We start from the raw sequence: 25,195 nt of genomic DNA, 5'->3' as shown, positions 1-25,195 counted from the left end.
CACCCTTCCTCCAATGTATGTCCCCTGTGAAATCACATCTTAGCTTCAAGCAATAAAACAACTTCATCGTTTGGCTCTGATATTTGGAAAACTTGGAACCCAAGAATCACCCGAGATAACCTTGCTGGGCTCTGCGAGGCAGGTATCTGAGTGCATTTCCATGTGCTCACTTGTTTCTCGAGCACAGCCTAAATCCTAAATGTGACCTGTCTGATGTCCAGTGAGGCATGTTTAGTCCCTCTAAGTCAGGCATGGGAGGTGGGGGAGACAACAAATTCTGAAAGTTGAAGAATATTTTCACGGCTTCAGTAATGTTACATCTATTTGGTTTGAAAAGTGTTGGATAAATACTGGTTAACAGTATTTAAGAGTGACAAAGAGCATGACTAGAGACCAGCCCATTTTAATAAACACAGAATGACATTCGTTGAGTGCTTCTGTTCAAATAAGTGTTAATACTTATTCAATGCCCACTGTGTGCCAAGCACTGTTCTGGAAGATTCACTGGTGAGGAAGAGCATCAAGGTCGTCCCTCTTACGGAGGTCGCATTTTAATTTAATGGAGCTCACATTTTATTCACATTTACAGAGGTCTGAACCAGGTCAATAATGTTTTTAACAATGGATTGCTCACAATACTACTTAAAAATTAATTAAAAGCTCAAACGCCATATCCTTGCCAGTTGCTCAGTGGTTAGAGCATTGGCTCTCAGACTGAAGGGTCAGGGGTTCGATTCCAGTCAAGGGCACCTGCCACGGTTGCAGGCTCAATCCTCACTTGAGGGAGGCAACTAATGCAAAAAATATCCTCAATGTGAGGATTTGAAAAAAAAAAAAATGCTCAAACTCCAAGTTGGCCTGCTGAAGTTGTTTTTCTTTTCAAATAAATGACAGAAATTCAAGAAGCCAGTTCAAGCAACATCTGCCATTAAGTAACTTCACACTGAAAACATTCAGAGCAAATTAATTCCTCTAGGTTTGCTTACTCACTTGAAAATGGGGGTAACAGAGAATGCTTGTCAGGGCTACATGTGATGATATGTGTGAAACCACTCTGTATGTTTATTTGAACTTATTTCCTATTAAAATCCTATAATGAGTATTAGAAAAAGTCACCAAAATATAACATAATTGACCACAAGTGCTTTAAGGCCTGAGTAGACTTGGCATCACCATGGCGGGTGAGTGGAAGTCAGTGTGTAGCTTTGGGGATGGACTGCTTATAGCTGGCAGGATATGCGAGTTCCCTTGCCCTTGCCACTGCGATCTGTAATGCTCCCTGGTCTGGCCCTGAGAGTGGCAGACAGGGAGCAGAGCCCTCGGCCGATCTGTGATGCACATGGAGCAGGAGTAAAAATGATCCTTTATGGGTTTAAAATACAGAGGATTCTCAGGTTGTTGTTACTACAGCATGATCTGGCCCTTCCTGACTAATTGGCTTTTTAGGAAGTCATGCCTTGCCTATAATCCAGATTCCATTATCATCTGCAGTCGTAGTTGTTTCATTAAGTTTATTGAAATGATGCCTAATAAATTATGAGTTTATCAATACAGAGGCTACTGAATCACGGCCTAATCTATGAAATATGAAAAGATGCAGAAACCAAAGGTAACACTTCAAATCAAGTAGAAAAATAAATGATCTCCAAACTAGCTAGAGGTGCAGAACTCTATTTACCCAAATCAGACTACAAAATGTTGAAAGAGGTTATAAAAAAAAAAACACAAAACAACACCCTCGAAGCTGCACAGGATAGTTCTAAAAATGCCAAAAGGGTGTGTGGTCCACAGTGTTGTGAAACTACACCCTGAGCCAAAGGTACAGGCTTGCTGCCCTCTGTTGACACAGTACAAGAACCAAAGGAAAGGCCAAGTTGGCTGGCTCATCTGTGTTACGTGCGAACCATCCTGCAAGTATTTAGCAAACCAAGGCTGCATCTTAGTCTCTGATAGGCCTAAAACACTTGGCCTATCCAAGATGGCAAATGTGTTCCCCTGAATTGGAACAAGTTGGTAAGTTAGATGATTTACCCTGGGTAGACAAAGAAAAACTATTGCATATTGACAAAGTAAGTCAACCCCATGGTGATCATACTTTGTTAGGCTAGAAGTTTTATAATTAATGTGATAATCTGTGCATGTTTATATTTAAGGTTCTTGAAACATTTAACAGAACTTGACATATTAACCTTCTGATCTTCACTTGAAATAATTAATTGTGATTTGAGAATTTAAGTTCACAAACAGTACTTGAAAATTTGGAAACTTTACTATACGTATAAGTTGAATTTATTAGCTTTAAAATTTAGTTAAGTGCCTGCAAAGATTTTGAAAGTTTTAAGTTTTAAGACTGCCTAATTAGGTCCCTTTGAAAGCTTTGGAAGAATCAGCTATAAAAAAAAAAATTGTAAATGTAATTTAAAATGTTTAAGCTTTAAACTCTATGGGGATTTCATTAACCTAGTTTATTAGCCGGGGCTAATTACTTAGGGAAATTTTATTCAGGGCCTTTGAATGTTAACTAAAAGCCCTATAAGGAACCATTAAATAAAACAAAAACAAAAACAAAAAACTCAAATGGAAGAGGTTTGCTCTCCTTTTTCAAAATTGATACTATATTTACTTCAGTTCTTTTTATTTCAAGACATTTTTAATGTCCTTAAATTCAGCATCAAATTAAAGTCAATATTGAGCCTTTTATTGATACTAGCCTAATAAAAACAACGGGGGGTCAGGGTAGAGGGAGATTATAGCATTAAGATTAGACTACCAGGGTCACCACAGAACACATTTAGAACACTCCAAGGTGTCCCCAAAGAAATGCAAAATCACATCATGGCCAAGAGCTGTTGCTTTCCCTGCATTTCCTCTACCTCTCATTCCAACTTCTATTAAGTCCAGTTATTAAATCATATTGATACCCAGTCTATGAAAAACATGGACAATGTTACATAGCAGGCACTAAAAAAAATCTGATTAATTATAAGTAAATCCACTGGTTTTTACGGTACTAACTATGCTTAAATGCAAAACAATGCCATTTCACTTAGTTTTCTTAACCTCCTATTCATGTATTTGTTACCTCACTTAACTCAATGAAAAAATTATTTCTTTTGGAAGATGTATTAAAGTTGTCCATCTCACCAAATAACAGATAGTGCAGTATTATATATAGTAACTGGATAACCAGTACCTTCAGAAGCCTAAATAGTTTAAAGTTACTCCTGTGGAGCAGAATATACAACTTAGACAAATACTGTTCTTGTAAAATATAATTGGAATCATATAAATAACAATGTGTCCTTAAAAAAAGAAAATAAACAAGCAAAGCAAAATGAATAACAATAAAAATAATCATATTTATATAGTTTCAGATTTTATTTTCATAATTATCTTATCATTGAAGCAATAATCTGCATTTCCATAACAACACATTTAATATCCTACTCATCAAAGAGCTGGAAAAAAATAGGAATAAAGCACAAATACTCTGCATATATACAAATAAATTCAATATATTAAATATATTTTGCAGGCTGGCTGCACTTACACTATAACAGAACATTGAATATTAGATTCGGAACATGTTCATGCAGACTTCCACTTTGGTAAAAGTAATGACACGAGTTCTAGAAAACTATTTTTCCTTTTGTAAACACAAGTTTTCCACTCTATCCTCTGAAAATAAAGACTTACATAGGTGGAAAAGCTAAATGCATAAATGTAGAAGCAATGTTTTTTTACTGGACACCCATATAGAATAACCCTGAAATCCACAAGTCCTTATGGTTCTTAGTTCTTAAATGTGGGCAGGGAGGGTGGTGAGAGGTTGTGCTTATATAAACCTTTTATGTTATTTAAGACTCACTTGCATCGCTGCTACAGAATGCACTGAATCGTTCCTCATTTTACTTAATATGTAAGAAAAGAGTAAAAGTAAACAAAAGTTTCCAAGGCTGTAATGGATAATATGGTCTATAAACAAATGGTGTAAAATATCTTTTAAGCACTGCCAGGTCTGTTTAAGCAGACTGCTAATTAGCTCAAATGAGCATTAATATAAGATTCTGGAAGCTTCTCATTGGATCTAAAGGGTACAACAGCAATGATAGGATATTTGAAATATTATCATTAAATTCAACTGCCTAAATATAGTTTTACTGAGGTTGCTCAAAGTTAATCTCCAAACAATTACTGAAAATTAGCTGGTACCTGCTAAACTATGCAAGCAACTTAAGGAAACAAAACATCCAACTTATTAGTGTTTTGAATCAGACCTTCAATAAAGATTTCTATCCAAACATCCACCCACCACAAGCACACAAATCAGGAGGTTATACTGTGTAAGCTCTCCCACAGAACCAACCGTGACTAAAACCACTCGTGATAATCTACCTTAGTGTTTTCGGAAGTCCAGCAAAACTAAGCAGACGGCACCTGCATCAGCTAGGACTCTGTGCAGAGAGAGACAGGGCGTGAATGAAGAGGAAACCGCTCTGGGTAGCATCTGCCTGCAGAATGCACACTGCCGGTGTTTGGAGCCCCTTCCAAATTAACAGGTTGGGAGATGGATCTAAGCCACACAGGCTGAAAGAGGAATGCTTCAAAATAACCTTTCAGGAAACATCTATAAAGGATTGAAACATTGGCAGCACAGTCCTTTAAATGTAAGTCCTTCAAAAACGATTCTCCCATTTCAGATAAATGTTTGTGGTATACAACATTTCCCATGTCATGTTACTGTCCTGTTATAACCCTAAGTGAATCAAATTATTTTGGAGGGGGGAAAAAAAAAAAAAATATATATATATATATATATATATATATATATATATATATGTTGATAGAAACATTATTTCTTTGTTAGAATTCATAAAAAGGTCCAGGTTAGTTCTCATTTAGTCAAGAATCAAGTGGGTTTGGAGACAGTCACCACGTGGATTTTTTGATGGGACAAATACCCATATTTCACAGAGAACTGAAGACATTTACAGAATTACTTTCATATGCTACTTTAGGAACTTTCAAATTTACATAGAAGATTTTAAATGCATCCTTTATTGGACTAAATAATATTGTAAAGATCAAATAGCTTCCTGTTCCAATCTCTCATCTTAATAATTTAAATGCAGCTAATATTACGAGGGATAAATTTCCTTTGCAAAGTATAACAAAACAAATGTTTAAAATATTATTTTGTTTAACTAGTAAACTTCAATTTTAGCAGCAATTGTTTTAAAAAAAATGCAAAGAAAAGTCTCTAACAATAAATTACAAGAAAAAGAATATCTATGCCTATCGGTTCTTTTGTTTGCTTAGAACATAATTTGTCTTAGAATTTGGCTTGCAAACTTTAAAATCAACTATTAAAATGTGACACTACTTTCTCCTGTTAATTGCTTCTGGTGTATTTAGAAAGAAAAAAGTGCTTCACATGTAGCAGGTACAATGGGTGATTTGAGGAAGTGGTAAACAAAATTCACCTTTATTAGCATTCAAAGCCATGACTGCAATGAAATGTGGGTACCCTTAGACAAGTTCCAAGTCCATGAAGGCGTATGAGGATGTTCCCTTCGGCGAAGCCTAGCACAGCCCTCCCGCATATTCATCTTCCTCCTCGGCAGCGGGGGCAGTGGTGCCTTCAGGCTTGGCCTCCGGTGTTGCTGCGGCTTTCTTCTTGATTCCTCCTCCTGGGACCACCAAAGTCAGGCCCAGCTTAGCATACTGTCAATGAGAAAGCAATGTCTCAAAAGCTGGGTAACTAGAATCTCCGCATGTAATGTCTCAACAAAAGGCAGATCCTAGCTTTCTACCTCATGAAAACCAACACCACCATTTAGATCAGCCCTTCTCAACCTGTGGGTCACGACCCCTTTGGGGGTCGAACGACCCTTTCACAGGGGTCGCCTAAGACGATCAGAAAACACATATATAATTACATACTGTTTTTGTGATTAATCACTATGCTTTAATTATGTTCAATTTGTAACAATGAAATTGGGGGTCACCACAACATGAGGAACTGTATTAAAGGGTCGCGGCATTAGGAAGGTTGAGAACCACTGATTTAGATGGAAAAACAACCACAGGAAAACTCAACATTGCTCTGCCCTCAGATGGCTTACAACCATAATGTGACAGGTACACAACTAGCACAAATGTCAATTATACACTTAGGAACATGAGATAATCAGGACATGGTGAGTTAAGTAACACTTATGGTTCCTATGAAATAAAGTCTTTGAGTAAATGAAGAGTGTAAGCTATGGACAAACTTTTAAAAAATATTTGCCAATTCACAAAAGCCTATTAAGAATTTATCGAGAGAAATAAAGGTTTCTCTATATACATTGTGATAAAATATTGAAGATCTTAAGCTGATCTGATACCATAAGACTAAAGTTGCAAAATGAAATCAAGTAAACTGGTGCTACCCAGCTTGCGGGGCTCAGGGGTTGAGCATTGACCTGTGAACCAGGAGGTCACGGTTCGATTCTGGATCAGGGCACATGCCTGCGTTGCAGGCTCGATCCCCAGTGTGAGGTGTGCAGGAGGCAGCCGATCAATGATTCTCTCTCATCACTGATGTTTCTCTCTCTCTCCCTTCCTCTCTGAAATCAATAAAAATATATTTTAAAAAATTGGTGCTCACCAATCTACTGAAAAGGGAAATCTGAAAGAAGAGAAGCCCATTGTCATGGCTCACATCTGTACATGGCAGCACATGAGGCTGTTTTGGGAACACAGTCCAATCTACTCATCACCATAGGTTGGCAAGACAGAGACCAGTCTCTCCATTTCTCCAGATGAGTGAACTGAGGCTTACAGATAGTTAACTAATAACCTGCATCACACAGTTAGTCGTCACTGAAGTGGAATTCCAACAAGTCTACTGAATTACAGGCCACTACATGATGGGTCTCTTTCAGACAGTGAGTCTAGAAGAACTTTAAAAACTAAGCAACCTATAGAAGCCAACAAATGAAAGAAGATGGAAAAATGGGGCTAAATTAAAAAATATATATATGGTCAACACAGATAAATAACTGGCTGTAAACTTATATGGTTGACATTCAAACAACCCAAACCTATAATGAAAAAGTACAAATGCGAAATGAGAAGTATCTTGAGGTAAAAAATAGGAGAAAAATTTCAAAGTCCTTAAGAGAGAGAACCTTGTTGGAAGCCTCTTCCATTCAAGAGGAAAGAAGCTAAGGCGAAGGCCACTCACATCATTGTCCATGTACTTGAAGAGGGGCGAGTTGCAGACCTCTGACACTTGATCTTGGTCTTGCTGGTCATAGCCCTCCAGCAGCTGTTCCAGGGCAGCACAATCTTCACTCCCATTGAACCCTGGAATGCTACAGCAAGCACAAGTCACACAGCTCTACCTGCCCCCTCTCAACCAGGTGCATCTGCCCCCAGCAGAGGTTTGGCAACATCTGGAGACGTTTTTACTTGTTACAAGTGGGCAGAGGTCAGGGACAATGCTAGATAATCTACAATGCACAGGACAGGCCTGGCAACAAAGAATTACACAGCCCCAAGTCGACCGTGCCCAGATGGAGACTGCTCATTTAAACATCTCTGACGGGAAAACCCCTTATTCAGATCTTCCTGTCACATACGTTCTGAAAACTTTCCTTTTTGTGTTGTTGTTCTTTTTTTCTTAGAACGCAAATATAATAAAATCATCCATGTCATTCACCTCCATGGAAGTCCCCAGGAGAAAAACACAAGAAAGAACATAACTTGTAAAAATCCTGCTGGAAAAGCTGAAATAGTAGTCAAGTGCTTCTGTCACTATGAAATTTATTTATTTATTTATTTTTTTTAAAAAAAAAACCATCCAGTTTCACAGCCAGGATTATTGTCTACTAAGCAGTCACCTCAAACTAACAGAAATGTGGACGTTCCAAGTCAGGACAGCGCAGTCAGCGCCTTACCTGTAGCTCTCCCTGACACATCTTTCCGCAGCCACGTAGTCATTTCTGTGAAGGTGAACTAAGACTTGAGCAATTGTTTTCTAAAACAAAAGATGTGATTATGGTCCAAATTTGTATCTACTTAATAAATTTAATTTCCTGACACCTAGAATCTAACTTTCAGAGTTTTGGTTTTATATAGAAAGATTTAAAATTTCTGCAGTGATTTCCACAGGACATCTGAGGAAAAACATACCGAAGTAGACATCTCAAACTCTACTGTGCACACAAACGACCCCGGGGTCTTGTTAAAATGAAGACTTTGAGTCGGTGGGCCCACAGCAAGCCTGAGACCCTGCTGTTACCAACAAGCGCCCCGGTGGCCCTGTACTGCTAGTCTGAGGACCGCAGAGTAATAAAAAAGCCTTAGACACCACCTCATATTTTAAAGAAAATTTCTTCTAAAAACCTATATAGGTTTAATCTTGAAAAGGGAATTAAAAAGAAAGGGGGGCATAACTCTACTATTATACTTTGGAATTCTTAAAGAGATACTAGGAAAAACTTTAGATAACAGAAACAATGATACCATTTATAAGCCAAGGAAAGTATTAATAAGATTAAAGGTGTGACTGATATCTTCTTGGCAAAATAGCTCTTCAAAATTTTATCTCTATTTTTCAGATAACTTTTATTGATCTACCTACAAGTTCCTTGAATTTTTTCATCTCAATTGTCATATGAAGTCCATCTAGTATTTTATTTCAGATACAGCTATTTTGGTTTCTCATTTGCTTCATTTTTATAGTTTCTATTTAAAAAGCGCTATGTCCCATTCATTCGCCTGTGCTTACCTTTGGCTCACTCGCAATTATGATAGTTGCTGCAAAGCCCTGATCTGATCATCCCAACACCAGGCCATGCGTGGGTGCGCATCAGGTGCCTTTCCCTTGAAAACTGGTCCTACGGTCCTGGTTCTTCCGTGCTCAGTCGTTTGGGACTGCACCCTGGACACTGTGACTGTTATGCAGACTCGCCTGTCATTCCCGGGAGAGCTGGGTGCTTCCAGCAGGCAGTCACCTCGTCAGGCTCAGACTGCATTTTCGTCTGCTTTTGGTGGGCAGTGGCTCTAGTCTTCGTTCAGTCCCTCAGCTCTGCTGGTGGGCTCTGCCCCACGCATGAGCCTGGCAAGGGTGCTATGAGCCCTGGATAGTGTTTTAATCTTACTGCAGTTCTCAAAGCCTACGTTCTGCCTCTGGGTCTGTCCTGCACAGGCCCAGCTGGAGAGTAACCCCAAGACCTGCGTGCCCTCCCCCCGCCCCCCCCCCCACACAGTCAGGGGATTCCCTGTTCCAGCTCCCCTTTCTGGGGTTTTCTCCTTGCTCTCTTAGCTCATCTTCCCAGTTCCTCTGGCCAGAGATTAGGTTTCCATTGGCGTTTTAACCGGCCTGTGCCACCACCACAGTCGTAGCTCCATGACTAGTTCTTCCCCACAGAGCAAAGCCAAGGGAGGGAAAAAGAGGAAAACAGGGAGCCTTTTTTCTAACCAGAGAAATCCAGTGCCTCTGGTTAGAAAGATGCGGTCGGTGGGTTCTTTAGGCATTTCAGCTGCTGGAGCCTCTGTGGCCCAGCTCCATGACTGGGGCTCCTAAGCCAATGCCACAAGAGGAAACAGGAAAAAATCCTGGAAACGCATTCCTCTATTGGTTGCTTCTGCAAGTGTTTACTTCTCTCCATCAATTTGTTCTATTTACTTTTCAAAGTAATTGCTTTTTTTTGTATTTTGTCTGGAAGTTTTAGTTGTAATCAATAGGGGAGAGGCTGCAGTAGGCTTATTCCATCTTGGTCAAATAGAGAGTCCCAGAAAGCATTATTTTAAAAAAATAGACAAATATCCATGGAATCTGGTTATAGGTACATATTTACACCAATATGAAAAATTATGTCATGTAAAGCCAAAAATAAGCACTTTCAAAATATACCTTATAACAAGTTGGGTAATTCTCAATTTCCTTATAAATATTTTTTTCTTTCTGAATAGAGAGTGCCGCCTCATCAAACCTAAAAACAAAAAAAAAAGAAATGTCAAACAAGGCAGGTCTCAATGATCTACAGCAGAGGCCATTCTTATAATGTATTTGATAGTACAGTTTTTAGAGAAATAAAGAAGATAACAGGCATTTTGGCAACTGCTCCATTTCCATGAGCTCTACTCATATGGCTTCTTTTAAATGCTCACCCTGCCCTTTTAGGAATCAAGCAGACAGTCAAAGCAAGAGAAGGTTAGATAGGTTACTTCAAATGGAGAGTTTTAAGTCTGGTAAGGATCATTCATTAATCAGCATCTATCAAATTCAACAAACTACTTTATGACTGCTTATGAAATGTCTTAGAGAGAGACAGCCCTCAATTTAATCACCCCAGATTTCTTTCCTTCCACCGAAAGGCCATCCAGATGCCCTGAGAGCACCGCCTCCCGCTGAAGAACCACTTCTCCCACTCCGCCCTCACTGTCCATGCTCACTGCTGCCTCTGTGACCCCAACAACACCCGGTGCTGAAAAGGGCAGCAGTGGAGAGCAGTCGACACTAGAAAAATCCTTCTGCCTCCTTTGATCCTCAACATTCATCTTTTTCTGTCTACCCTCACACATTTTCCTTTTCTTCCATCCCATTCACATGGCAGTGTAGAGGAAGGTATCACCAAAAATCTTCCTCTGAGGCCCCATCCCTTTCTTTCCTCCCCAATCCTAATCCATCAAACCCTAGCAAAGCTATATTAGACAGGGGTTGGCAAAAGTAGGTGTACAGTTGTGAGTGCCTGAAACAGAGTTTATTCTTGCATTATTATTTATTTATTATTGCAGTATTTGTGTTATTTGTCTTATTATTATTTCATATCCTTATTTATGATTTATCTTTCAGGTAATGATGACTGGTACTTTAACCTACTTTTGCCCACCCCTGTACTCCTAATTCCAGTACTCCCTTACTAACATTGAACTTGTGACTGGGTGAATTTAAGTCTTCCCCTATTTCTCCCATCCCAACAGCCAAAAAGAGGAAGCAGTCTGCACTGTGAGGATATAGAGAGAGAAAGGTGTTGCTATGACTCAAAAGTACAAAAACATTATACTGTATTTTTCCGTGCCAATCATTACTTTTAAAAAATATTTACATACAAAAATATACACAGTGCCTTGGTTTAACTCACATTATGAATTTGAATTTTTGTGGGTTGTGTGCCCTGTCAGTTTACTGCCTCATAAAGTGAGACTCATTAGAGAAATGTATTCTGAATTTCTAAAGATCAACTTGCTAAATTGTGGGACCAAAACTGGTTTATAAGTTGGGCATGGTAGCAGAATTCTAGGTCATATATTTAAAGGATAAAAAAAAGTAAAACCCTATTTAATGACACTATTTGGCTATCAAAAAGCTGTCCATTTTCATGGGGAAGCATTCAGGGCATCTTGTTATTTATGCCTGTATGGATATTTCTCCTTAAAAGACAGACATTATAATCTAATCAAATATCAGATCAAGAAAACTGCTCTCTTTCATGCTGCTGAGCCAATAAGAATACAATGCATGACACTTTTTGAGATTACACCTTAGAAAAACAGATCTTTTAATATTTTTTTAAATATATTTTATTGATTTCTTACAGAGAGGAAGGGAGAGGGATAGAGAGTTAGAAACATCGATGAGAGAGAAACATCGATCAGCTGCCTCCTGCACACTCCCCACTGGGGATATGCCCGCAACCCAGGTACATGCCCTTGACTGAAATCAAACCTGGGACCCTTGAGTCTGCAGGCTGACACTCTATCCACTGAGCCAAATCGGTTAGGGCAGATCTTTTAATATTTAACTCAATATGTCATCTTACAGCCATCAATATTTATTGGGTCCATGACTCACACCAAAAAGCTTAACAAGCTGTTCCCAAAATTACTTAACAGTTCCAACATGAACTAAAGGTTCACGGTCACACATGAACACAGTTTTGGAAAACTCACCTGCGTCCTCGTACTAGCAGTCTGGAGGCTTTTCCTAGTAATTCAACTGCCTGTCGTAAACGTTCCTCATTCTACAGGAATCAAACAAAAGAGAGTGTTGGCAGCTTCAATGCAGGAATCTTTGTTCCCTCCAATAATTACCTAACAAAAAAGTAATGGCACTCAATATGGGGGTGAGGGGGTGGTGATGAGGGGGCGACACCAAAGCTGCTGGTCCATTTCATCACTCTCTAATAGAGACAAACAGAGTTCAGCTGGGAGCACAGAAAAGGTTTAAAAAGTAGCTGCTGCATTTCTCTATTTACATATTATGAATCTAAACATTCTAAGGGTATTTAAAGAAAAAGAAATAAAATTCAAACTTACTTCAAACACATTAGCTGTCTGTTGGTATAACTGTACTGCCTTTTCTGGATTTACATTTTCTATAAGCCTAAATTAGACAAGAAAAATTGACTCACGTGAGAAATAGAAAACTTGTTTTTCAAAGGATTTTATTAAATAAAAAGATGATGACTCTATGCAGAGCCTGTTGCGCACACTCACTTTCCAGCTCGCTCCAAGGCCATGGCTGCTGTGTCGGGGGTGCCATTTTCCAGATACATCATGCTGGCTTTTTCAATCAGCTGGACAGCCTGTGGGAGTTGCTGCATCTCCTTTAGGCAAAGGACAGAGCGTGATCAGTAAATGCATCAACTTAAAAATGCAAAGTTAACCTGAAATTCAATTATTTTACTCCTGATTCATAAAAGTAAATGACTCAAACTTTATACAATAAAATATACTTAAAATGAAATGCCTTCAACATGGTTACTCTTCCCATCAGGCTTCATTTAGCCAAACCAAATATGTATCAGTTAATTTCTACACAGAATTCATCATCACTTCACAGAATTTCAGGGAAACTATACAAATAAATTTGCTCTTTACTGTTTTGTAAGCATTCAAACCCCTTTGAACATCTACTGAGTCCCTACTGTACACAAGGCCTATGCCAAAGGTGGCAAACTCCATCCCCAGGGCTGCATCTTATTTCCAAGTGCATCTTATTTGAACCATTCAGTATTTTTAAATCAGATAATTTCATAAAAGTTGTTTCATGACTTTCTATGTTAAAAAAATATCAAAGGCTATGGCATCAGCCAGCTTACATTCCCACACGGCCATAATATGCTGGGGCTGAGCAGCAGCTGTCCTGATGGAGGAATATTACCTCCTGCAGCCTCAATTCTCCCCATTTCCTACTGCCCTACACACCCAGGCACCTCCTCCGTTTCAGTCACTCCATTATGCCCTGAGTTCATCTGAGTTTGCAACCACCTTCCATGCAGAATGACATCAACAGCATACTTTGAGGGTCACTGTCATAAGGTAATATGTTCTGTTGCACAACAGAATATTAATTTCCAACCTGTGTTTAAGAAGCAGAAATATAAAAAGAGGCATAGCCACACTAGCCAAAATAGTTCATTCAAGAAGAATCAGTTAAACAGCAACAGCTTAAGTCTTCTCTTCAATTGCAACTGATATATGTAAAACAAGCAAAAATCTCTCCTCTCTATAACCCATGGGCAGTAAAAAATATGTACTTGTACATTTTTACTACATTAAGCTGTTGTAAATTTCTCAAAAGTAGGGGAACCTCCCACATAGCTCTGTTTAGCTTAGCGATACATCTCTCCTGGTTACAAAGCCTAGAACCTTGGGATTCCCAGTTTCCTCCAACATGTTCTCTCTTAAATTTCACTTTTAGAAATTCCTATTTTATGACACACACATTTTACCTTGTAGGCCCAATTAGTATTGCTTTGGACATCTGTCGCCTTACAAGGAGACTTTTCAACTTCAACACAAATTTACTTCAACACCATGCAGTTAATTCATTTTAGTTATATAACAGTTGTGACAGAACATTACTGACCTTCAACATCATGCCAGCTTGCTCATAAGCTCTGCAAAGAGAATATAATTTCCCGGATGAGATCTTAATGAAATAGGAGGAGGAGAAACCTTCTACTACAGATACAGGAAGTTATTTCACTTTTTAAAAAATATATTTTTACTGATTTCAGAGAGCAAGGGAGAGAGAGATAGGAACATCAATGATGAGAGAATCATTGATTGGCTGCCTCCTACACATCCTCCACTGGGGATTTAGCCCGAAACCCGGGCATGTGCCCTTGCCTGGAATCGAACCTGGGACCCTTCAGTCCTCAGTCCGATGCTCTATCCATTGAGCCAAACCAGCTAGGGCACTTATCTCATCACTTTTAACTAGCTTAGGCACTACACATTACTTTAGGCTTGTATTAACACACAACGTGTTTTTTTTTTCTTTTTATTTTCACAGACAATACTGCCTTAGAAACATCAGGCACCTAAAATAAAGGGTTTTTATTTTGCAGATGCAAAATTAAGTATGATACAGAATGGGTAAGTGAGCTTCTATTTGACAAGTCTAAATCCAAGTTTTCAAACAAGTACTCTCCACAAAAGCAGGAGAAAGCTTCCTACTTTTCTCCATAGACACTATTAACTATCAAGAAAGAGGGAAACAAATAAATTGTAACTTACTTGGTTTTTCATAAGTTACTGAACAAAATGGTCCTAAAAATACCGAGGTGAATTTAACTGAAACATTGTATATCTTAGGAGAACTTAGTTTTTAAGGTTCAGGTGAAGATTAAAACAAATGAAAATGATTTTTACTTAAATCAATACAAAATAATCCACTATTTACAAGTTTATAATTTAGGAAAAATTTACTGACCTATGGAAAAACAACATTTAAAACATAATAATCTGCAAACACATGAAAACGTGAGAAAATATTTACTTACTTGGCAGCATGGAAAAGACTGAATGGATGTAACAAAGTCAAAATTAAGGAAAAAAAGCAAACCAAGCATTTCTAAGTATTTACTATTTAAAAGACAAAGGTAACTAAATCATTGCCTTAGTTGTGATCCAAAAGGCAAATCCTACAAACAGGTAAAGAAGAAATAATTTAGTGCCTACTAATGTCTCTTAAAACTACATAATCCACAAGAACACCACATAGATTTTAAACTAGTTCCGTTATGCATTAATCTGAAGAGTTTTACTAAAATTCAAGGTTATTATAACCATAATATTAGCTAGTGAGACAAATTTAACATTTTTAGTATAAGTTTTAAATAACTTCAGGAAAATGTATTATTTTGAACTACTTATAAATAGTATTTCAAACGCCTGAGAAAGACTATATTTTAAAAATATTTATATAGTAGTTATACATCTCCAATACCTGTGCTACCTCTTCATTCTTCAGTGCCTGTCTACAGATTTTCCTTACCTAATCCCAAATAAAACCATCATCAAGCAAATCCAGAAAAAAAAGGAAATAAACTCTCAAATGTAGCTCTGCAAAGCAGTATGAACCTTATGATCATCAGTCTCTATAATGCTCCTTCAGAGTTTAAATATGCAGAACTTTTCTAACCGTTTTCTAATTTAATAGCATTGTACTCCACATGTAGCAAATTTGTCAAAGTTATCGAATTGTTAAGTCCTTTTTAAAGGCTGAAAAAGATACGCCCTGTTATTCTCATGGGCCACAGCTTCTCTTAGGCAGGCATCTTTTGCTTGGTCAAACTGTTTGGCATTCTTAAAAGCAAGAGCTGAAATAAAACAACAGAAAGACTTTCTATTTCCACCACTTAAAATTTTCAAATGAATCATTACCAAAATCTGTATTATATGTAAAGTACTGGAAAACATGTATACTTATTTTAATCAAATACTTAGGAAGTTCCACAAAACTATAAAGTATTACTTTTTCTAAAGCAATTTTCTTACCACTTTTTGGATGATCAATAACTTAGAAGTATTTTCAAAAGTTGTTTTAATTGTACACTGTTTGCTAAAAATCAGTGCTACTTCCACTCAAAACTAAGAAGTCTTTCTACTACCAATATCTAAGCTTTGAGAACTTAAGATCGTATCAGCCAAACCAATGCTCCCAAATAAGAGGTACTATCACAAAAAACAGTACCTTACTTCACCAGTCTTACATTTAATAATAGTAATTTTAAAAAAACAGTGCTTTAGTTATAACTTATTCCATCTTTTGAATTATTTAGAAATAATGAAAGCGTAACATGCTAATTAAACCAGACAGCCAAACGACCTTTCAATGTCCTTCCAGACAAAGCCAGGGCTGCTAGGGCCGAGGCAAGCCGCCACAGTTGCAAGGGCTGAGCCACTTGCATTAATTTCATGCATTGGGCCTCTAGTTTAGAAATAAAAACCAATAAGCACATTAAATCTAACTAATAAAAGGGTAATATGCTAATTAGGGCAGACGTCTTCCAGACAAAGCCACAGCAGCTGCTGGAGGCTCAGGCAGGCCGTGGACGGCGGCTGCCGCTGAGAGGGCCCAAGGCTCAGGCAACGAGGGCCGGGCCGAGGCTCAGGCAGCCGCAAGGGCCGGCAGTGGCAGCAGCAGAGGCTTTATGGGGGCATCGCCTTCCCCTGATTGGTCGGTTGCCTCCCACAAAGGGAGGCCAGATTGCATCAGCAGGTCATCCCCTGAGAGCTCCCGTACTATGAGAGGGAGCAGGCCAGGCTGAGGGACCCCCCAGTGCACAAATTTTCATGCACCGGGCCTCTAGTGTTTTTATAATAAGTCTTCTCTTTGGAACAATCTTTAAATAAATTTCTAAAAAATTAAAACTGCATTTTTCAAAAATAAAGCTTTTGCACTGTTTAAGTTTCTGTGGGGGAAAAAAAATCTCAATATCCAAAATGTTAAAATACATTGCTCATTGTTGTAAAATGTCATCATCAGAGCAAAACAATGAGGACTAGCCTTAAAATATGATGCTGCAGATTTGGTAAACTTACCAAAGGTTACTTACAAATATGTAAAAAGGATACAACTTTAAGAAAAAAGTTATTTGTTAAAAATGCATTCTTAAAATCCTCTTTAATAAAATATTGAAAATAAACTACTAAAACTAATTCCCTTTGTGAATTTCCATATTTATTCTGATTTTAAATGTATTATGCATAAGCCCTTAAAGAAAATAAATGAAAGCTTTAATGGGAAAACCTGACCTGAAATATTTATTTTTGAAAGCAGCTGATCGTCTCAGATGTATATACAACAAATCTGTGTCAAATTTCCCTCATGGAAATTTGCAAAATGTTGTGCCCTCAAGTTACAAGGTGTTCATAAAATCCATATAAAGTATGAACTGTTAATAATTTTCCCCTTAAATATGATATATAAATATGAGCGAGAATTTACTCAGGGTTTAAATAAAAGTGCTAAAGACTCATTTGTTGTCATTTCTTTTATTATCTAGAAAGTAACACGTATTGTACTGATTAGCTTCAATTTCTCCAATTTCTTTTTTCTTTGGTGATATGCTAGGATAACGAAAGGGATCAGGTCTGTCACTGAAACACAACTGAAAATGTATTCTGGGCACTTCAAATTGTACCACGCTTTATATCCAAAATAACCACAAATATGCTGAAAGCTCTCATTCCATAATTTAAAATGCTAAAGTTTTAGTAAAGCCCCTGTCTGTTCCACATTTCAAATCATTTTTATCTTACAGAAGATAAATATATTCTAATATTTATGTAGCTTAACACTCATGAATGTTTATCACTGTTTCTCAAAATGAAGCTCATAAAAAAAACACACACTGCTGTCAAATACATGATTTTAGATCTTCTTATAAGGCTAATTAAAAAAATTTAACAAACAAAAGTTTTTATTCAATAACAGGAAGTGTAATAAAGGGGTATGGCAAAACTCCTAGAAATACTATGCAACTGACTGAAGTTTAAGAATATATAAACAATGCTAAAAACCTGCAGCTAGGTTCTGCCAATCCTACTCACCTCCCTTGTCACGAGAGGCAGAATTATGGAGATCTCTGACTCAGCCTCCACACATTTGAAAATAATGATGTAAAAAATGCCAGGGCATGGGCAGGTTGTTGTTGCTGTTTAACTATTAGAATCTTATAGGAAGCATTAGGAGTAAGTATTATGCTGAGAGGAAGCTATCAGCCTATTTAAAGATTACACTTTGGAGTTACTGGGCCACAGTCACACATACCTGCTTTTCCATATTCAGAAGCAGCACTGTCATAATCTGGCTTCCATTTTAATAAACCAGTTTTCAGGCTAAAATGAAAGAAAGGCATATATCTTAGAAGTTACCAAACACATTTATAAGTCAGAACTCTGCTTATAATGACTTCACAGGTCATTAAAAAATAGGGGGAGGAGCCAGCAGGTAACAAGTCTGGCTCCTTTAGACCATCTCCATCCAACTGATTTATAATTTAATACAACCTCACCATTTCCCTTCTCACTACCATAGACATGGTTTCCCTCCTTTTGAAATACCTGCATAACTCCAACTATAGCAGACTCTCAGTGCATGGTCCCTACGCCAGCTGGAAATGTTCTAGAAAAGTAAATTATTGAGCCCCATACCAGACCCATGGAACCAAAAGCTCTGGAAGTGCAGCAAAAACCCAGGGTGTAACAAGCCCCGAGCACACTAAAGCTTGAAGCCCACTAAAGCACAGCATCAAGTAAACGCTCGGAGTTGTGTGACTGAAGCTCAGGAGAGGACAGAGAGTTAAATGGGAACGCTACATGCTACACCCAGGGTCCAGTTTGGATGCCCTAGGAGGCCTTAGGGAGAGGACAGAATACAAACATTCAGGCGGACAACAGAGGGAGTCACCAGTGAACAGGAAGAAGAACCAGAAAGACAGGGATGTTATGAAAACCAGAGATGCTGCTTTCAAGGATCACCAATGGCTTCTCAGATGCTAAACCAAAGGACCATCAATTCTGAGTCTTTACCTTACTTGCCATTTCTGCAATATGTTATTTTCTTGCTTTAATTTCAAATAATTTCATATTTCCAGTTTAAATTAACTTAGTGACTATCAAGCTTGGGTGTGCATAAGAATTGATAAATAAACACCATCTTAGCTTCTACATTCCAATTCAATTAGCTTATATATCACAATGTTAGCTTCAAACCTTACCTGAGCGACGGGGAATCCCCTTGGGCCCTCCCTCAGAAGTACACCTTCATTCTGTGACAGCTGTGTGAACTGCCCAGAGACCCTGACTTTAAAGGAAAATTTTCCTGCCAATTAAATCTATATATATAAAAGCCTAATATGCAAATTGTCCCCACAGGAGTTCAACCAGACCAATCGCTCGCTATGACATGTGCTGACCACCAGGGGGTGGTGCGGAATGAAGGAAGGCCCCGGCCTGCAGCCAACAGCTGGGGAAGGAGGCCCCAGCCAGCCTACGGACTGTACCTGTGCATGAATTTCGTGCACTGGGCCTCTAGTTTATTTAATATTTGTATTTATGTATATACCGGAACTCGTATAAGATGCAAATTTGTAATGCAATTTTAAAAAATTCCATCAAAAACAAGGTATAATCATTCAATTGTCTAATGGGCTACATATGAAAGAGCTAGAGATTAAAAATATAGTAAATCATCCCCAGTCAACTAAGCATCTCTAATTTGGAAGGGAGAAGGCACTCTGGTTAATTTAGTTTAATGGCTATATCTAAGTTTTTACTACTTCTGTCAAAAAATTTGATATAGAAATTCTGTTGAGGCCAACAGTTTAATCAATGTTCATAGGACCAAACCCCACAAAATGATAATTACAAAACTATTTGGAAACATTGACCCATATTATCATTAGATGACAGAAATATCAAATCGTCTCTCCTAAATTCCAGGCCCATATTTCCCGCCACCTACTGAGCCTCAAACAGAACACATTCAAGCCTCAATCCAACACCTCCCTGCCCATTCACCTCTGTGCCCTGCATTGGCTGAAGGTCTCTCCACCACTCCAGCTCCCAAGTTAGACACACAGGGGCCAAGCCTTTCCTTCCACATCCAGTCAAGTCACTGAAGCTTTTCAATTCTGTCTAAGGAATGTCACCCAATCCTGTCCCTTGTACTGTTGTAATTCAGGCCCTGACCATGACAGCCTACCACATGTAATGGGGAAGTCACAGTCACTCTGCCCTCCTCATCCATTTCTCCCACCCTGGGGAGAGCAACCTTTCCTCACTGGGCATCTCAACTGAAGCTACTGTATCCTTCTAAACTCTTCTGTTTACTTGTCTGCTCTTCTGTGAATTCTACGCTCTTAAGGAAAAGACCTTTTTTTTTTTAACCTCAATAACCCCAGCAGCCAGTGCACAGGTACATGGTGACAACTTTGTAAATGTCTGCTTACTAATTATGCCAGTGTTCTCACTCTCCTCTCCTCCCAGGCCTTCTCCACATTACCACATTTCTTCTGCCTGAACGAAATCTAACCGGGTCCCACTGGCTTCCTGATCCCTAGAAAAGCTAAGGTTCAGACCATCAGAGCAGAGCCACAGCCCCGTCACCATCTGGCCCCAACTCTCCTCTCCAGCTCACGCCCTGGCCCTGCAACTACTCTGCGTTCCCGGCTCCCAGCATGTTGGCAGGCCTGCGCTCACCCTACATCCTGGGCCTAGATTCTCCCACAGGGTTTCCCCTCTTCGGAAATTTCCTCTTTGTCAGGCCCTGCTCAGAAGTCACCTTTGTTAATAGGTTCCTACATTTCCCCGGGGCAGAATACCCTTCTCCCCCGTGTCACCAAAGCACAGCTGACGGCTTTAGGATGGTCCTCATTACACACACTATTAATACTTCTGTGTTTGCTCTCAGCAGAAAGAAAGGTGGTTGTGGGCACGTGCACCAAGGGCCCCAGTGCCGCCCACACCCTGCCTGCAAGTAACAGAAAGAGCTGGCGGCTCTCACCCACCCACCCACCGGCAGAGAACCTACCAGCCACCTTCCCCTGGTGCAGCCCCGGGGAAGGTATTAGGAGTCTCGTTTCCTCTCCTATAAAATGAGCATCTCTATCTGGAAAGGTGTGGAGGTGTCAGATTAGGTGTGTGAAGCATCTCACACAGAGCACAATGCAGACTTTTCATTATCTCCAACTGCCAGATACAACTTCGTTGGGTAACACAACCGAGAAGGAGGGGAGTGTCAAAAGGAGTAGACAGAGTAATTCCGTTCTGCAAATGCCGGCCCGACAGACATAAACAGACTAAGGAGGCGCAGTTCTTGCTCCCAGGAAGGGTACACCAGAACATGACAAGGGGTCCCCGGGTCAGTTTCAGGGTACATCTGCAGCCCACTCCCCGACACAGGGCAGGCTTTTCGCGCAGGAGCTCGGGGCGATCTGATCTCCCGGGGACAGCTTGGGTGTCACCCGGAGAGGGAGGAGAGGCGCGGTGCTGCCCTCGAGAAGGCGCAGGCCGGGAGTGCTGCTAATCACGCTGCAATTCGCAGGGCGGCCCCTCCACCGGGCATCCCCCAGCCCAAAGTGCCGAGGGTCAGCACCCTGTTAGCAAAAGCAGCCAAGTCTGCCGCCCAACGACCCCCGGGGGGCGCGTGGATCACTTCCGGCGGGGAATAGGGGGCAACTATGCTTCCGGCCCCGCAGCGGCCCGCGCTCCGGCCCCTCGCAGGTCGTCGCCAACACCCCCACTCTCACTGCCTCGCTCTTCCTTCCAACCCCGGGTGCTCAGACCGGGCCAGAGAGGGTCACGACCCCAGGGCCACACCGAGGCCCAAATCAGGGTCCCTCACTCACTATTTCTCGGCTTTGGCGATGTGCTCCAGCCCCTCATTTATCTTCTGAGCTGCCATCTCCAGGGCCCCGCGGCTGACGTAGAAGGAAAAAGCCCAGGTTGGTAGGCGTGGGAGCGCCGAGTAGGAAGCCAGGACAGCAGGACACTTCTCGGCTACAGGGGCCGGCAGGGCTCAAACCTAGTGAGGCGGGGCGGGGACGCCAGCCTGCCAGGCGCAGGGCGCAGACACTGCGCAGGCGCGGAGCGCAGGGGCGTGTCAGACCCGTGAGCTCCCGGGGGGCGGTGTGGGACGACTAAAAGGGGTTCGCTCATTCATTCCTTCATTCATTCAACAAATATATGTTGAACAATTCACACGTGCCAGGTACTGCTCTAAGCACCGGAAAAGCAGCAGGGTGTACAACAGAGGAGAAACCGCCGCCCTCATGGAGCCTTGCCTTCCCATGCAGGTGAAAATGCGTTGGTGCTATCGCTTATTACATTTGTGCCATAGCTAGAAGTATTCATTGTCTTCAGTTTGCCTTTGGAGCGCCAACTATGTCAGTCAGTGAGCAAACACAAACTGTTATTGCTCATTACTGTCAATCACTCGACCGATACAAACTACCTAGTAATACAATTGGCTCAATTCATAATTCATGGTGATTTCCATATCCACATAGATGAGTCCTGCAATGTCTATGCAGCGTCTCGGTTTCTAACCCAACAGGCTCAGCCGCCATTCCCAGGATTATAACCTTGACCTTGCTACTTACCCAATAACTGTGTCCTGCACAGTATCAATTCCAAGCAGCCCACTTGACCTTCTCCTGTCATTCCAACTCACTTTCCTAGTGCCAATCGTTCTTCACCTTCAACAGAACCGTTCCTCTTCCGCATGATATCATTTACGTTTGTTTTTGTTTATTGTCTGTCTCTCCCCCTGGATTTAAGCTCCACAAGGTCAGGTGTTGGGGGATGTTTTGTTTGCTGGTGTTTAGAACTGTCTCACACGTAACAGCACATCATGCAAATGTGTGGCTTTAACTGATGAATTGTTCCCGTACCTGCAACTGCAGTGCCTGTTTATAATACACTGATGGCACCTCCTTCGGGCCTTGTCTGATGGCTCGTCCTGTCTGCTCTGCAATAACCCGCCCTGTCATGGGGGAACAGGATGAGTGAGAATGTTCAGAGGCTTTTTCCTCGGGGGCCTTGGTGGGATGCTTCTTCAAAGCGATTTCTCTAGCTTGTCAACTGCTCCTATTTGCTGGGCTTTCCCCACAGTTTCCTGAGTCTCTACTCCTTTAACCTTTCACCGAATGGTCGTTTAAACAGTCTTCATATTTTCAATAGAATTTCAAACACGGAGCAAGAAAGAGAGTGTGTGAAAGTGAAGAAAGACCAGCAGGGCTGCACCACACTTGCCAGTCCTCTTCCCTCTCCGCACAGGACAGCAAAGACTACAGCATCACCGAAGCAGAGAGTTCAAGGTAGCCACAGTGCCATGGTCGCCTCTGCTTCAGCAGGGAGGAGTGGGAGGAAGGTGGTGCTGGGAGTGGACCCAGCACTGCTCAACTCGCTGACCCTCCAGGCTCCTGATGGAGGCCAGTGGCTAAGACCCTGATCCTGGGTTCTCTGGCAATTGTGAGACAAACAACTCGTGAGCAACTAGCATTTGTCAAAAACTCTGCTAAGTGGATTATTGTGGGCCACCTACAAAGTACTGTTATTATTCCATTTCACATATGAGGACACTGAGGCTCAGAGAAGCTAAGCAACTTGCCAAAAGTCTCACAACCCATACATGGGAAGGCAGGACTTGAACCCAGAACTATTTGATTCCAAATCTACCCTTGAGCCACTTAAATGGACAGAGAAATGATCTCTGTTTTGTAGCAGTTTAATAACAACTCACATAACGTCTCTGCTTAGCTGCATGGACCAATGATAGATTTTCAAGTATTTTTATAGAAAAAAAATATATCACAGTGCACTTTACTATGCACAGTGCACTATTATTGTTTTTGAAATTTCGCTAATAATTGAAAAACTAGACTTGGGAGTTTATTAGGTATGACTGAAATAAGTTAACAATTAATTGAGAAAGAAACATCCCTAACAGATGTAATAAGCATATTGCACTGATGGCATTCATTAGTCTTTGCCTGTGGTTTTGTAGTTCTCTCTACTAAACACACGGTGGCACTAGATGCACATGCTATTATAGACACAAGCCCTCAAACAGAAGTGATTGCTACTTTGGATTATAGAGTCAGATTCTGGAAGCCTTTGCCTTCGTAACTGAATGTTCCACATAAAAGTGATACCTCTCATTATTTTGCACACAAAGGTAAGCATCGTTGCCCAAGAGTTCAGCATACAGTAAAGCTGGAAAGATCTGCTCATCAATATATTTAATAACATGTTTCCTTTACGTCCATTTTAACCAACACGATTGTTTTGAGGCAATTACTTTTAAGAAGATAGTAGATATAGAACTTACTCTGCCAGTTATCTTCAAGTGAAAGTTGAAACCAATGTACTGAACTGGCTTAGTAGTGTCCTAGTGTTTATTTTATTAGACAACTTACAGATAAATGTTCTTTTAAAAACTGTATCCTACAAATATACCTGTAAAAAGGACTTTAGTCTTAAATTGTAATCATTTAATTTTATTGCCAGGGGAATATATTCATGTGTTTGCATTTTGTGTAAATATAAATGATGAAAATTTGAAATAATACAACATAAAATGTTAATAATGCCTGACTTCATCAATGAAATTTTTATAATGACATGCATTTTCACATTAAAAATTCCTCAAGAAATGCACAATTTGAAACTGTCAGGAGTTAAGACTTGTGAACTATGCTTATACTATTTACTTTTTAGACATTCATTCAACAAATACTCATGGAGTGGCTTCTCCATAGCAGACACTATTCCAGGCTCAGGTTACAGCCATGAACAGAACAGACAGAAATCCTGCCTGGTGCTCACACAGCTCATACAGCTCACATGCAAGGGCAGGGAGGGTGCGGGTGGGCGTGAGAGACAAGCAGGAAATAAGTCAGCGTAGATGGAGTGCGAGGTGGTTATCCAGGCTTCAGGGAAAGTAAAGCAGGAAGAGGAGCTGGAGGAAGAGGTGCCTGTGTGAGGGTGGACAGTTACCTCACTGGGTAGGTGACAATTAGGTGAAGAGCTGCAGAAGTGATGGCCTGGACCACGGGGCATCTAGACAAGGAGCGTTGCTGATAAGCATCTGTAGGTCAGGCAGAGTGTGCCTGGCCTGTTTTAGAGAGCGCATTGGGGCCATGAGGACACAGTGGAGTGACCCCTTAGCAAGTGAGCCAACACACATCCTTTTTCAAGACTAGATGCAGGCAAAGTGTGGGCTGTGTTTGAAAATCTTCAGGAACACGTCTCTTACTCAGGTGCAACTTCTACTTGTGTGATTAGAAATGAACACATATTAATAAAGAAGCTAAGAAAGTGCTCACAGTCTACGATACGGACGTTATTCAAACATGAAAGTGTCAAGCCCACAAAATACGCTAGGATTGCAAAGCAGCTA

The 25,195-nt window shown here is 40.3% G+C and overlaps 1 protein-coding gene across 2 annotated transcripts in view; it reads right to left on the bottom strand.

The window, feature by feature from the left end:
- Nucleotides 1-5,469: 5,469 nt before the first annotated feature.
- Nucleotides 5,470-25,195, bottom strand: part of NAPG (NSF attachment protein gamma) — a 37,396-nt gene continuing 17,670 nt past the window's right edge. Inside the window, exons 1-12 of one of the 2 annotated variants that reach the window (XM_081096663.1) lie at nucleotides 21,642-21,819; nucleotides 18,062-18,129; nucleotides 15,521-15,605; nucleotides 14,787-14,804; nucleotides 13,868-13,898; nucleotides 12,493-12,602; nucleotides 12,313-12,379; nucleotides 11,947-12,017; nucleotides 9,908-9,986; nucleotides 7,947-8,026; nucleotides 7,232-7,361; nucleotides 5,470-5,724 (exon numbers count right to left, since the gene is read on the bottom strand). In XM_081096663.1, the coding sequence (XP_080952789.1) occupies nucleotides 5,584-5,724; nucleotides 7,232-7,361; nucleotides 7,947-8,026; nucleotides 9,908-9,986; nucleotides 11,947-12,017; nucleotides 12,313-12,379; nucleotides 12,493-12,602; nucleotides 13,868-13,898; nucleotides 14,787-14,804; nucleotides 15,521-15,605; nucleotides 18,062-18,129; nucleotides 21,642-21,697 (936 nt within the window). In that variant the 5' untranslated portion in view covers nucleotides 21,698-21,819 and the 3' untranslated portion in view covers nucleotides 5,470-5,583. Of the gene's footprint in view, nucleotides 5,725-7,231; nucleotides 7,362-7,946; nucleotides 8,027-9,907; nucleotides 9,987-11,946; nucleotides 12,018-12,312; nucleotides 12,380-12,492; nucleotides 12,603-13,867; nucleotides 13,899-14,786; nucleotides 14,805-15,520; nucleotides 15,606-18,061; nucleotides 18,130-21,641; nucleotides 21,820-25,195 lie in introns of those variants that run through there. The other variant, XM_081096664.1, reaches the window with a different exon arrangement.

This window comes from Myotis nattereri, assembly GCF_964212035.1.
Source record: "Myotis nattereri genome assembly, chromosome: 8".
Taxonomy (NCBI): domain Eukaryota; kingdom Metazoa; phylum Chordata; class Mammalia; order Chiroptera; family Vespertilionidae; genus Myotis; species Myotis nattereri.
This window is presented reverse-complemented; position numbering and strand designations above follow the sequence as displayed.